This window comes from Cryptomeria japonica, chromosome 5 (genome assembly GCF_030272615.1).
Source record: "Cryptomeria japonica chromosome 5, Sugi_1.0, whole genome shotgun sequence".
Taxonomy (NCBI): domain Eukaryota; kingdom Viridiplantae; phylum Streptophyta; class Pinopsida; order Cupressales; family Cupressaceae; genus Cryptomeria; species Cryptomeria japonica.
Genome location: NC_081409.1, coordinates 642,166,875 through 642,181,309, shown reverse-complemented (window position 1 = coordinate 642,181,309; position 14,435 = coordinate 642,166,875). Strand labels below are relative to the sequence as shown.

At 32.4% G+C, this 14,435-nt stretch overlaps 1 protein-coding gene across 1 annotated transcript; it reads left to right on the top strand.

The window, feature by feature from the left end:
- The first annotated feature begins 423 nt into the window (after nucleotides 1-423).
- Nucleotides 424-13,304, top strand: LOC131876011 (chaperone protein dnaJ 20, chloroplastic-like). Its single transcript, XM_059220765.1, has 2 exons — nucleotides 424-709; nucleotides 12,727-13,304. The coding sequence occupies exons 1-2, from the start codon at nucleotides 424-426 to the stop codon at nucleotides 13,302-13,304; spliced, it is 864 nt and encodes a 287-aa protein (XP_059076748.1).
- Nucleotides 13,305-14,435: the final 1,131 nt, after the last annotated feature.

Sequence of the window (14,435 nt, the reverse complement as noted above, 5' to 3'; positions counted from 1 at the left end):
ATGAAAGCAAATTTGAACAACAAGTTATTACGCAGGTCAATGAAAGTCAAAATACTGATTTTGGTTATGTATGTGGGAATAAACATGTTAGTTTTGATCATGTATGTAGAAATAAGAATGTGGATATGCAAGTTAAAAAGGAGAAAATAAAATTGGAGAATCATGGATATTAAATACCATGCTGGCTTAATAACTAGTTGTTAAGCAACAACATATAAAGTGTTAGTTCAAGGAGTTTCTTATGATAGTGTTTATGACAACAAGAAAGTATAGAGGATGAAAGATATGATAAAGTTAAAGTGGAACCAATAATATAGGGAAAATTTTCAAGGAAGAAGAATTAAAGAATATGTTTTAAGGCATAAATCAATTCATGAATTTGGAAGGACAAGTGCAATAATAAACAAATATTAGCCCACAACTATGGGAAATAAAGTGTGGATGGTTAAAAGTAGGATAACAATAGATGAAAGTGGTGTTGTAAGACATGGAGATGAGGAAATATTTCAAGAGAATACAAGGTATGAAGAAGATGTCAAGTTAAATGAACAAGGGAGCATGATGAAGCTAGCAAAAGATGGAAAGGAAAAAGATGATGTAAATAAAGATGAAGAAACAAAAGTATTAACAAAGGAAATACCAAAGAAGAAGATTGATATAGTTGTAGCAACAAATTGGAAAAATATTGAGGAGAACATATGTGTGCAAGGTGAAATGTAAACAAGTTGAATTAGATGGTTTTAATAATGATGGTTTTTCCTCCTTGTGTGATTTTGTTAAAGGGGAGAGTTTGAAACAAGAAGAAGAGAAGCAAGTTAAACCAAGTAGTGATAATGAGATGTATGAATGTGATATAGTGTTTTATAAAATTGTAGATGAGAAAGAACTAAGAAAGAGAAGATGTTAAAAAGAAAAAGAAAATGAACAAAAACATATTGGAAATTCCAAAATGAACAAATACAAATGTAGTCTAGAGAAGTTGGATAAGAGTAATGAAAAGAAAAATAGGGCAATAGAAGCATGAGTTTTCAAAGACATGCAAAATGAAGAGCAAATATAATGTACAACAAAATATGGAGAAGCAGATGTAGTAGTAGTAGTTATTAAAAAGGATGAAAGCAAATAAAGGCATGATAAAGACATTACAAAGTTGGAATTAGAAAGAGGGGCAGCAAATAGTAAGGAAGAAATTTGTGGACACAATTTTCTTCAATAGAACAAGAGTGGATGGAGAAACTTGTTGGTGATAACATGCAGATAAATGGGACAACAAAGGACATAGATACAAAAATTGCAGATGATGAAAAGGAAATTATTGTAGAGAAATAGAAAGAGAGGTAAATTTTTTGGCCTTTCATAAGGACATTGTTTTGCAATCATTTGACAAGTTGGAGGTTGGAAATTTGAAACTAAATATGAAATAAAATAACTGAAAATTTTAGTAAAGACATTTTGGATTATGTTGTGAATGTTCAAGATACAAACTATTTGTTGTTGAGGGAGATGGATAGTGGAGAATTATGTTTGGAACAAAAAGAACTATTGAAGATGATAAATGTGGAATGAAATTGTAAGTGTGAATTCGTATAAAGTAGTGAAATGTTTTTTTATACAATTGAGACACAAATGGACAAGGTGCATAAGTTTCATGACTTGAAAATATTTAATTTTAACAAAATTGTTTGTATTGAAAAGGGGGCAAGAATATTTTGTAAAAGAATAGTAGTCAATGGCTATTAATTTATGTATGGAATAAAGTCAATTACATAGCGAAGTTGGATAAGAATGATAGTTGTTCCAAAGTGATGTTGGAAAAAGTGGAAGAAAAAGAAAAAAGTCCAAAAGGTTTTGATTAATGGCCTCATGTGCAAGACCACATGACTTATTTTATTTCATAGGGAGTCTGATGCAAGAACATTGATTTTTTTTCTATTTTTTATTGTTTTCTTAGTTTGGTCTAATTTTGGCTTGCTCGATTGTGATGGTTATAGACAGTTGGGTGGAAAAAATTCTTGGTGAGACATAAAAGAGAAACAATTTGGGGGGGAGAAAGACAATGACCCTAGAAGAGGAAGGAGAGAAGAAGGGGTGATCAATCCCATAATGGATTGGGAAGAATGGAAAAATAGACATTAGTTCATGAAGGAATCGAATAGGAAGGAAATGACATCATTTTATTTGAGTAATTAGGCAAGAGAAAACAAAGTGAAAAAGGAGGTGAGATAAGGGGGATAGATCATGGCCTATAGAAGGGGGTTCAATTTGAAAGAGTGATAGTGTGGTTTTGGAGAGAGTGGAACTGAGATCATGTCATTAAGGGGTTGATGGGTCTGGGATATTGACGAAGACATCGAGGGGAATGGAAAGAGACTGACTTCCATGAAAGTGAAGAAAAAAACCAAAATAAAGGTGTTTGATTAGTTGCAGGAAATATGTGGGTAATTTGCAGAGGAGATTGATTCATGGAAGACCAACTGAACAATGCTTGAGGAGGAAAGAAGAGGAATCGAGAGGAGTAAGAGTCTACTTTTGGGGAGGAAGACAATAAAATAAGGAAGATGAAGTATTATGTTAATTGAGTGCAAGAGTGGCAGAATAGTGATTAGTCCTAGTGGAGGTTTACCCAAAGTAATTTGAATAAAAGTAAAAAATCATTTTATTGTAATTATCGTTTAATACAACTAATAATTCATGTCTATTTAAAATCCAGTTGTTTGTCATCAAATGTATATTGAAATTGTTATTGTATTGCTCTATTGTTATGCTATATTTCTTAGAAGTTATTGTTGCCTAGAATGTGTAGTTACAAAATTCAATTATTCATTGTTCTGGTCCTTGTCTCTTTTATGATAGGAAGTTTATAAAGCCTTAAAAGGTATATCCAAGGTGTAACAGACTAAGTGGTAATTTATAAGGTAATAGAGTTTGTGAGCATTTCATTAATATATCAAGTGAATACACACTAAAACTATACAAATATCTTTAAACCTATTTTAATGATATGATAACATTGAGAAACCTTAGCACATTCACACACGCTATTATATATAGATGTATTTATGAGATACCAACCACCCAATTGTATAACTAACTAGTATAATACCAAGAGTTATGTAACCATATTTTATACATTTTATACATATGTGACATTAATATACTATAGTTACCACCATGTAATACATGTCTCCGCATAGTAAAGTTCCTTGTAAAATTTATCCTTATACTACTCATAATGAAACAATAGTTACATTGTTTACATTATCAATACCACTACATGTTTCTTATATAACCATTCCTAGTATATCTTCTCGCTTGTCATAGCACATAAAAATATAATTTACTTTAGATTATTTGTAGTACCTTGGATCACCTTCTAGGATATTGTTCAACTCTTAATATAATGTTCACATGTTCACCAATTCTATTACAAGTCTCCTACATCATTCATCAAGCTTTCGATAAAAGTATTGTGTATTTATGCGATGGTGAGTTCTTCTAGATATATTGAAATTACTACCATAACATCTCCATATGGTAGCATTGAGTTTATTATCACAACATTTCCACATGTCCATAAACATAAAATTGTATACCACTCTACTAGAAACTCATTCCAATCCATCACATTCCACCTCAAAGAAGACTAGATACAAAATTATTATAGTTATTATTCTAAGTGAATATCACCTAAATTCCAATATTTTTTCCACTTTTCATAGCACAGGAGATAGTGTGACCTTTCAACCCTAGACATTATCTAAATATTCAAGAATGGGACATTATTTATTTATCCTTTCTCAAGAAATATTTCACCAATATCCCACAAGAGATCTACTCACTAGCTCTGATACCACTTTCATACAGAGCAAACCACAAAATTATTACACTCCCACAATCCTCCTTGGCTTGGGGAAAATTTTCACAAGGGGTTTCTTTCTCCCAACTCACCTACTCAAGTACTCTAAATGGATTTCCCACTCAAAAATAGGTTCCCTGGCATTTTGAGACCCTTACAAGGCATAGATTCAATCAATGGTTGACTCCCAACAAACTTACCAACTACACTCTTCACAAAGCTCTCAAGCCTCATCGGTTCCCACAAGGCTTCAAGGACATGTAACAAACACCCCACGGCTCAAAAACCAACCATAACTCCTAATTGACTTTGATTCACACAACCCTCTTGATACCAACCTAACTCTTGTAATGAGGATGAGTTGTTTCGTGAACAAAATCACACCTAAGGTATTTCCTTTGATAATGATAAGGAAAACATTACACATGTTTGGCATCCCTTAACATTGGCTTTTACAACCCTGAAAGGCTTCACAAATTCATTATTTCAGCATATGAGTGATTGGTGACTAGGATTGTGGCAGTCTCAATACTTAGGACAGTCATACAAATTTGAGGTATTTACTCCTTTCAGGGATTTTGAAAAATTTCAAAGACTACCAAGGACCCCTACACACATTTCCCAGATGTCCACCACACAAAAAACTTATTCACGTCATCATATTCTCAAAGTTTCAGTCTTCACTAGTTCACCAAGCTAGTTTTGTGCACTATTTAGGACAGTCTTGAAATAATAATTTATTTGGCATAATCAAGGGCCACAATGCCTTGGAGAGGATCTTCACCAACCCTCTTAACCCCTCCCTTCCTTCCTCAAAACTCCAAGGGGTCTATCTTGTACTTACACCATCCATACAACATCAATTTGTTGTCTCTACCACATTGAGACACAAAAATCAAGCTCTTCAACACATTTTTCCATGTGTGAACTTCATCATGGAACCCTAAAAGAATGGAGAATATAAATACATGATTTCAAGAGCCTCTACAACCATTGGTGTGGAATTTTTAATGTCGAAAATACCCAAAATACATTTTTCTTCCCTCATCAGGAACCCTAATGAGGGTTTTGACAATTTTCACAAGAAGTAATATAAATTTGCCAAAACACAATGAAATTAAATGGAATGACTAACATGTAGAAAAATAACCCCCCTAACATGTCAAACAAATTTCCAAAGCAAATGAATGAGATTTCACAATAAAAAATGCCAAGGAACAGATTGTCACATCAGATAAAACTAAGAAAATGCAGGGAACTCTTAGATTTTATTGGTTTTTCTTGTTCAATGTCTCATACACTATCCAACCCCCATCTTGGTCAAGGGTAGGGCTATTGGAATGACTTCCAAGCCCCTTGAAATGGCTATAAGTGTATTTTGAATTTGCACTAGGAAAAAGGCCTAATCACCATAACAACTAATGACAACTTTCACAAAACTTGACTCAAGACACAAACTAGGACCTTTATGACTTTATTATATTGTGAATACATTCAAAGAGGCCCAAAGGTCCTTTATACATGATGGAATACCCCATTTGAATCCTTTAATACACTTCCACCTTATAATGACAATGGTGACAACATTGAGACAACATGACTACAAATTGAACTCAAACATTACATACTAGTCTCAAGAACCCTTATTACATAAATAATAGCCTTTCATGACCTTATTCCCATCTAGACGTGAGATGAGACTTGAAATAACTCATAATAGCCTTATAAAAGCATATGACCAACTAGGTGCTCCTGCATTAGTGTTTGACCACCTTAACCTGGTAAAAACTTTATGAAGTTCAATTTTTTGATCCTATAGTATGTTCAAAGCATAGAACGTGATGCATATTTCAGATTCAAAAAATGTGATACCATTTGGAAGTTATAAATGTTTTTCAATTAGCCTATCAATCAAGACCTTAGTCAAAATTCAATTAGAAAATGAATAATAGCTATTTACTAAATTCAAAATAAGGCAAAATTTATACTATTGGAAAGCTGAGAATGTCATTAAAAAACCCTTTTCATTTCATCAATTTTGGCAAAAAAAAGTCGTCAACCACTAAGGGGAAGTATAGAAAAGCAAGGAAAACTCAAAAATAAGTTTTTTTAGTTGACTTTATAGGTTTGGTATGTCCTAGCAAAATCCCAATGCAATGGCAACACAAATACCAAGTCTGCTAATTTATGTTAGAGGTGACGAATATCTGATATAATTGGATATCCTATATAAATTTGATACCCTATTTTTATTATTTTTTATTATAAATATAACTAATAATATATTATATAATAACATATAATATAATATAATATTAATATATAATATATATTATCTATTATGTATGCAGAAAATTGTGAATGTAAACTATAGAAAAGATAAACTAAGCAATCAGCAGACACATATTTCAACCACACTCAAGTTTAGGATGTTTAGAAGAAAAAACACTAGATAAACAAAATAAAGATAATTAAAGTGAAAACTCTATCTTCCTCCTTTGATTTCATGAGTGCTTTCTATATTGTAGATACTTGATTATGCTCCATGATAGTGAATGCAAGATGGATTAAGTTAAAATAAGATGCAAAGATGGTTGCTAAATGGATGTGAATATGCAAAAGGTGAGTGAGCAATTCTGCATTATGAGGGTATGAAAATGAAAGTGGATGGATTGTGAAGGAAAATGAGGGGTTTAAATAGGATTGAATGAGAGAAGAAGAGGCATGAGAATGAGAAACATTTCCCTAAGAAGGGAAAGTGTCATGGATGAGAATGACATATGTCCTTAAGAAGGACATGTGTCACTGGAAGGAATGACATGTGTCCCTGAGAACACATACCAATTTGGAAATGAGACACCCAAATTGGAAGGTTCTATTCCCAAAGAGATTATAAAAGAAGAAAATTCTCATGTTGTAGGATATTTGGGATATTTCCCCAGATTTTAGGAAATTTCCCCCAAATTCAAAGGCATTTCCCAAATTTTAGGAAATTTGAGATATTTTGGGAATGTACATGCATATGGTGAGGGCTAGGGATAAGGTTGACTAAAACCCATGATTAAATAGGTAGGTTAGGCTAGAGGGAGGGTTAGATGTGTGTTAAAGTTAGGAGGCATGTGGGGGAATTGGATTAATTAATTAATTTATAATTCAATGAGAAAATTTAAGAGGAAAAATGTCAACATGAATTAAATAATCAAATTGCAAAATTTGACATATTTAATAGAAGAAGGGTCAAATTTAATCAAGTTCACATATTTGCCTTTACCGGTAGATAAGTCTAGGTTATGGACAAGTACATAATATCCATTCCAAATCAACACGACACGTTTTGGAAATGGTTTATTGATTGGATAATGTGTAAATGTATTGAGCCACCATATTGTATCGCATCAAGACTTATTTGTAGTTGATTTAATTGTAATATCTTTAGTGAGCTGACCTTAATATTTGGTCTTAGGTTTTGTATAAATGATTGTAAGATCTTATTGAAGATCGGATATTATGAGTATGTGCGAATATTGAAGAGCGAAAATAAGCAGATCCTTGTGCGAATCGCACAGACATTATCTAAAGGTTGAAGGAAAGGTTATGAAGGTGTTTGGCACTCATGGTCAAAGCTTAAACCGGTACTGAATCTAGCATTGCAGATGCTATTATGAAGGAGTACATTGTTTATTGATTTAACCATCCAATTGTAGTCAGTGTGACTCCTATTTTGTGATTGAGTAGTGATCTCTAGGAGGTTCGCCTTTCTCCATGTGCAGACCCCATTTGTATACACTTACTATTTGCAGTAGTATCATCTGATTGTGGGTAAGGTTTCCCATCATGTTTTTTGCCCTTACATGGTTTCCACGTCAAAAGATTTGTGTCATGTGTTGTGGATGTTGTTTCTCTTTCTGTTTCATCCATTAAGTTATACCGATACTGCTATAACTGTTAATCTGTTTTATCGGCATTAAGTTTGTTTTACAAGCATTGAGTTTTAAGTTGGAATAATTTGTTCTGGGTTATAATTTATTGACAACTGGTTCATAACTGATTCACCCCCCCGCCCTCTCAGTTGTCCTTCCCGGTTCCTAACACACACCACCTAATTGAAATTATTTTTTGGGTAGGTAAAGGTTGCATTGGTTATCTTGTTTTTGGGTTAGTAAAATATGGACATAAATAAGCTTTGGTTATTTTAAGATTAGTGATCTTCCTATAAGTTAATCCATTAGCATAAAAATTACGCAACTCTTTTCGTCATCTATGAAATTGATCTAATTGAGAATCAACTGATCTAGCTGACTCGACAACAGTTTGCATTGATATTGCAAACTCTAGAAGATTGGTGGGGGGGGGTGTGGTGGTGATTGGCTCATTTTGGATTGAAGTAATATTTTGTTCAATAACTTGTAGGTTTTCATTAATTCTTTCACTTAAACAAATTTCATCTAATCTAGGGGGTGGAGGTGGAGGTGGAGGTGGAGGTGGAGTTGGAGGAGGAGTTGGAGGAGGAGGGGGTTGCGGTGGGGGATTTTCACCTAACAATTCATCTATGTCAACCACATCCATCATAACAAAGAGATCATGCATATATAAAGATATACATGAATTATATACAATTAAAAAAAAAAATTTATAAATAGTAACATTTCTATTTTATTGAATGAGATACACATGAAATATAAAATAATATTGAACTTAAAAAAATATACATGTGCATACTATTGAATCTTTAAATATAAAATTTGCGCACAAAACTTAATAAAAACTTTCATTGAAACTTCATAAATCTATTATATATTCAATATAATGCATTCATTTCTTGTAAAATGCATCAACTATTAAAATCAATATAAAATATTCCATACATGAACTTGTAAAAAAAGTAGAATAAGATCATATATAAAGTAATTTATATAATTTAAATAATTAGTCACAATTATGGTAAACATGTTGAATTAGTACTTTGTGCTGGAATAGTACTAATATATTAGATGGTAACCTCTCTAAGTGGTCATTTACTAAGTAAACATGTTGAATTAGTACTTCAGTGCTGGAGATGAATTAGATGATGAAGTTGGCAATTCGCGAAAATCATGTCATGTCATGGCTTAATAGGTCCTATTATGGACCTATTATGCCATGATGGCATAATAGGTGGACTATTATGCAATGTCATGGCATAAAAGGACTTATTATGTCGTCATGGCATAATAGGTCCATAATTGGTCCTATCATACCATGACATAGCATAATAGGACCATAATAGGACCTTTATGCCATGACATGGCATAAATGGTCCTATTGTGCCATTTCATTGCATAATAGATCCTATTGTGCCATTTCATGGCATAATAGGATCTATTATGGCATGTCATGGCATAATAGGACCTATTATGGCATGTCATGGCATAATAGGACCTATTATGCCATGATGGAATAATAGTTCCTATTATGTCATGACATGATATAATAGGACCAACTATGGACCTATTATGAAATGTCATGGCATAATAGGACACATTATGCCATCATGGCATGATAGGACACATTATGCCATCATGGCATGATAGGACACATTATGCCATCATGGCATGATAGGACACATTATGCCATCATGGCATAATGTGACATTTCATAATAGGTCCATAATTGGTCCTATCATACCATGACATGGCATGATAGGACCTTTATGCCATGACATGGCATAAACGGTCCTATTGTGCATTTCATGGCATAATAGGACCTATTATGGCATGTAATGGCATAATAGGACCTATTATGGCATGTCATGGCATAATAGGACCTATTATGGCATGTCATGGCATAATAGGACCTATTATGGCATGTCATGGCATAATAGGACCTATTAGGCCATAATCATCCCTTAACCTAGTTACTTGTTCCTTATCATCCTTGTCATCCTTGTCATTTCAATAACCAATAACTAATAGTGGTAACTTTTGTATTGCCTAATGAGGATTAAGAATAATTTTGGTACATATGTGATTTAAAGAATTGGAATGGTGGCTTGCTAGAAGTGGTTAATTTTTTTCATTTATTGGTTGAAAGGCCCAATACCTAAAATAATAATTCCTAGAAACATTTAACCCAATTCTGACAAATTCAATATTGAAAGATTCAAAGTCCATTTGAAATTTACTCTAGTGGATCAAATCTTACTACAAGCAAAGTCTCTTGATGTCTCAGTAGTTTTCACTATGGATTTCATGAATTCATTGACTATCTTGCATGTAGATGGTGATGTGATTGGTGAGAAAACTAACATATCTTAATGGAAAGATCTTGATAGTTCTAGTATGGTTTTTGATGTTAGGATTACATTTTTGAGACAACATGGTCCAACATGCAACATTTTTTATAATGGCATAATAGGTCCTATTATGCCATGACATGGCATAATAGGTCCCGACATAATAGGTCCATAATTGGTCCTATCATACCATGACATGGCATAATAAGACCATAATAGGACCTTTATGCCATGACATGGCATCATAGGACCTATTATGCTATGGCCTAATAGGTCATATTATCAATGCACATCTTTCTTGGGAAGAAATGAAAATCATTATCTTAATGACAAAATAATGATAAATTAGTAATATATGCAAAAATCTTAATTTTACTAAATAAGTTTCTAAATTAATACACTAATATATATTATATATTAGCATTAAATGATAATCAATTAATAATTACTAATTTAGTAATAATAAACATTTAAATTTTAAAATTATATATATTATGACAAGTTTCTATAACAATCTTATTAAATATATTTAAAAAATTAAATTGACTAAGTTTCTAAATTCATATATAAAAAAATAGAATATATTATAAAAATTCATATTAAAATATTTTATCAATTACATTGTATCATTTCAATTATGACAAGTTTCTAAATTCATATGAAAAAATAAAACTATTCTAAAAAATCATATTAAAATATTATAAAATTAGAAACAACTGCATCCTTCCATATTCTAAATCCTTCCATTTCAAAATATTCTAAATAAATTTGTAACTAATATATATATTACCTACTAGATTTTTTTACACTTTATTTATAATTTGAAGTGTCATCTATACGGTTTTAGAAAAAAATAACATGTCAATGCATACGTTCTACTAATTTTTTAAGCTGTCAAATGTGGTTCAAAAGTGCAAAAACGGTCATTTTGCCTGTCAAATTCCAGGCCTGAGTGAAAGTACCTTAACTAGTATTTTTTAAGTTTAAAATTTAATATTTAAAATAATATTATAAGTTGTAATTTTAAAATTATTAGTGTTGATAATCATATAAATAATTTATTGAAATGTATTCATTTTATTTAAAAAGTTTAATGTCAAATAAGCATACCAATAATGAATGATTTAATTCATAATTATTCAATTTAATGTTTTTGAGAGATTTTCCAATACTTCAACCAAAAACTATATTGATGTGACATGATATTTGATGTTGTGCATCAAAAGCTTAGATTTAATAAAGGAAATTGCTAAATATTTTGTTATTAAAATATTTAGTGTTAGCTGTCAAGTCTAATAAGATTTAGAAACCAATTTATGCCTTTGCAATGACCAAAATCTTAATGAAAAGTGAATATGACATTGAAGAATCATCGTACAACATATGTCCAAAGCTACAAGATGAAATATACAATTGTGATGAAATGAATTAGGATATGGAGTGATTGACTAATGATTGAAAAACTACAAACAAACAACGTGAAAGAAAAATATTTTTTGGTTAATGAATATTATTTTCACATCTTGATATGCTTCTACATCATTTATTCAACATAATTGCATTTTGAATTTGATGTTTTTTCCAAAAAATTAAAGAACATGAAAATAATCTTAAACTCTATCAACATAGACTCAATAGATACTACAAAATCTAGAAAATAAAATCTCACAATTATATAAAATCATTGAATAACATTAAAATAAAAAAGAAACAATTTTATTTAAAAATTGTAAAAACTAAATTAAGAAATAATTTAATATACCCATAACAATTTTATTTAAAAATTCTAAAAACTAAATTAAAAAATAATTTAATATACCCTTACATTATTTATCTTCTTTAATACACCAAAAGCCATGTAACTTTATATAAAGAAAATAGAGGAAAAAAGGTTCCAACTTAAACTATCCTTAGATACCTTTGGATAAAATGGCATACATTGAGAAGAAAATTGAGATCAATAAAATGAAAAAGTCTAATCATCTTTAGAAGAACATTCTAAATAAGCCCTTCCGATCGAGTGAAAAAATTGGTCTCGTCAACATTAATTTGTTTTGATATGTTTTAGTACCTACTTAGTGAGTTGTCATTCCGCCCTGTTTCAATTATTTTATTTTATTGAAAAAATAAAAGTGTAATATGATAGGAAAGAATGACAGTTTGCTTTCCTTTTAACTTAGGGTTGTAACTTCGGTCAACCGGTTGAACATACCTAATACAACTTTTATTGTTGAAGACGCGTGAGGTCACTAGAACGTTCTTATTAATACGTGTCATCGTCTCAAGCGTTAATAATTCCAGAATGGTGGAAAATAACGAACGGAAGATCTTGAAGGCCCGATGTAGGGTTTCTACATCGACCAAAACAATGTTGGCCGCAGACTGATGGAACGTGATGGCGGGGTACACGTACAGAAGATCTAGAATCAAGAAATTTATGCACTTCGTATCCTTCTAGGAAACGAAAACCCCCAATTTGATTTCTGTCTATATAGGCATATGCTCCAAATTGTTTATCCTCATTACTAAACCAAGTCTAGTTTCTTTGATCCAATCTATTTGCTGGAGTTTGGGTGAAACTTTGAGTTTCCATCTGCAGTTACAGGAAAATTGTTATTCGAAGCTTTCTGCAACAGATTCATGGAGTACAGTGCATCAATTAAGGGTTTACAGGCACCCCCTCGTCTTGTGAGCAAATGTGCTTCTTCTGGGATTTCACGGGTCAGAATTGGAGCGAGGCCAATGCATTCGACAAGTATTAGGGCATTTCAGTCTCAAAGTGCTTCCTTTTCTTCATCATCATCATCATCATCATTGTATGATGTTCTCTGTATCTCTCCTGACGTGAGTGCGCGTGATGTAAAGAGCGCATATCGTAGGATGGCTCTTAAATACCATCCTGATGTCTGCCCTCCTGTAGAGAAGGAAGAGTGTAGCAAAGTATTTCTTCAAGTTCAGGAGGCTTATGAGACTCTGTCGGATCCTCTGCTCCGCCAGGATTACGATTGGAGAGTGCAGAACATATTCACAGTAGGTGATTACGAAGGCGGATTAGGGAGTAGTGAGGTGTGGGAAGCGCAGCTGATGGAGTTAATTAGAAGGAGATCGAGAAATAACTCGTCGTCATGGGGTAGCAGAATGAGAAGTCGAAAACAACAGGGGGCTTATGCTTGCTGATGATTATATCGTGATTATATTGAGTTATTTGAGAGTTTCTTGTAAATTGGATTGTAAAAAGGGGCGTTTGAGCGCCTTCTAGTTGTGTAAATATTATTACCTTTTTCTGTTAATCTCATTCGTTCTGTGATATTAAATTAGCAATTTGGGGAAAATCAATTATGTGAACTTCAATGACTTTATAATGTCCATACTTAAAAGAGGTCACTTTTTAGTATCATTTCCCTCCATTTCTTACCCTCGAAATTCTAGCAGAAGCACAGTTGCTCATAACATGCTGGGTATGTAAACCTCTAATAGTTGCGCCGTTCTCCATGAAAATCCTGGAACATAAAGCTTGGGAAACACTAGCAGTAAAAATTCCGAATAGAAATCGATTCTTCAATTGGCTAACGGGTCGTTTTTAGGAAAGCAGAATGCCCTGATAAAATAGGTTTAAGGATATATAGAAGGTGATAAAATAGGCTTAAGGATATATAGAAGGTGTTGTATGGGCGGCACTAGGACTCTTAGATTCTAGAAGAAGATAGACATCTACAAGTAGACGGAGTGGTAGAGAAGCCAACAAATCATAGGGTCCACAACGGAGTGGAAATGCAGTTGCCTGCCTTCTACTTTTTGTTCTAGATTTTCATTGGTTCTCATCCCTTGCAACAAATTACAATGCTCGTTAAATATACGTGTCGGCTTGGTGAAGGATAACTACTCAGATCATACAAGATGGTAAATCGCTCACTTTAACGTGCCGACCAAATCATTTGTGAGGTGCCATGAACATCGAAACCCAATTCTTTATATTTGTAGTGCAGAAATTTGTATTTACTCATACTTCTTTTTTTAATCGGTAAAGGCAGAACTAAATTATATTGATTATATAGAATTTACTGAGCAATAGTTTTTTAGCAGAATTCAAAAAAGAAGCATCAAAATTCCTTCTAGTAGAAAAGAAGGAATGCTACCAGGCATTCTATAGAAGGCATAAGGAGGCCCTCTTAACAACATATGTAAGTTTGAGAAAACTCTTTTAAAACAAAAATTTAAAGTCTAAATGGAAGAAGCTTACTGCCTATTAACAGAGATTATACTGATGAAAGCAAAAAACCCGCTCGAGAGACATAACAGAAAGCTTAA

Bases quoted from the DNA above. Each gene is read 5' to 3' on its own strand.
- LOC131876011 (XM_059220765.1), top strand. From the start codon at position 424: ATGGGAAATAAAGTGTGGATGGTTAAAAGTAGGATAACAATAGATGAA. The intron at 710-12,726 runs GTGAAATGTAAA...TTCCATCTGCAG, and splicing joins GGAGAACATATGTGTGCAAG to TTACAGGAAAATTGTTATTC.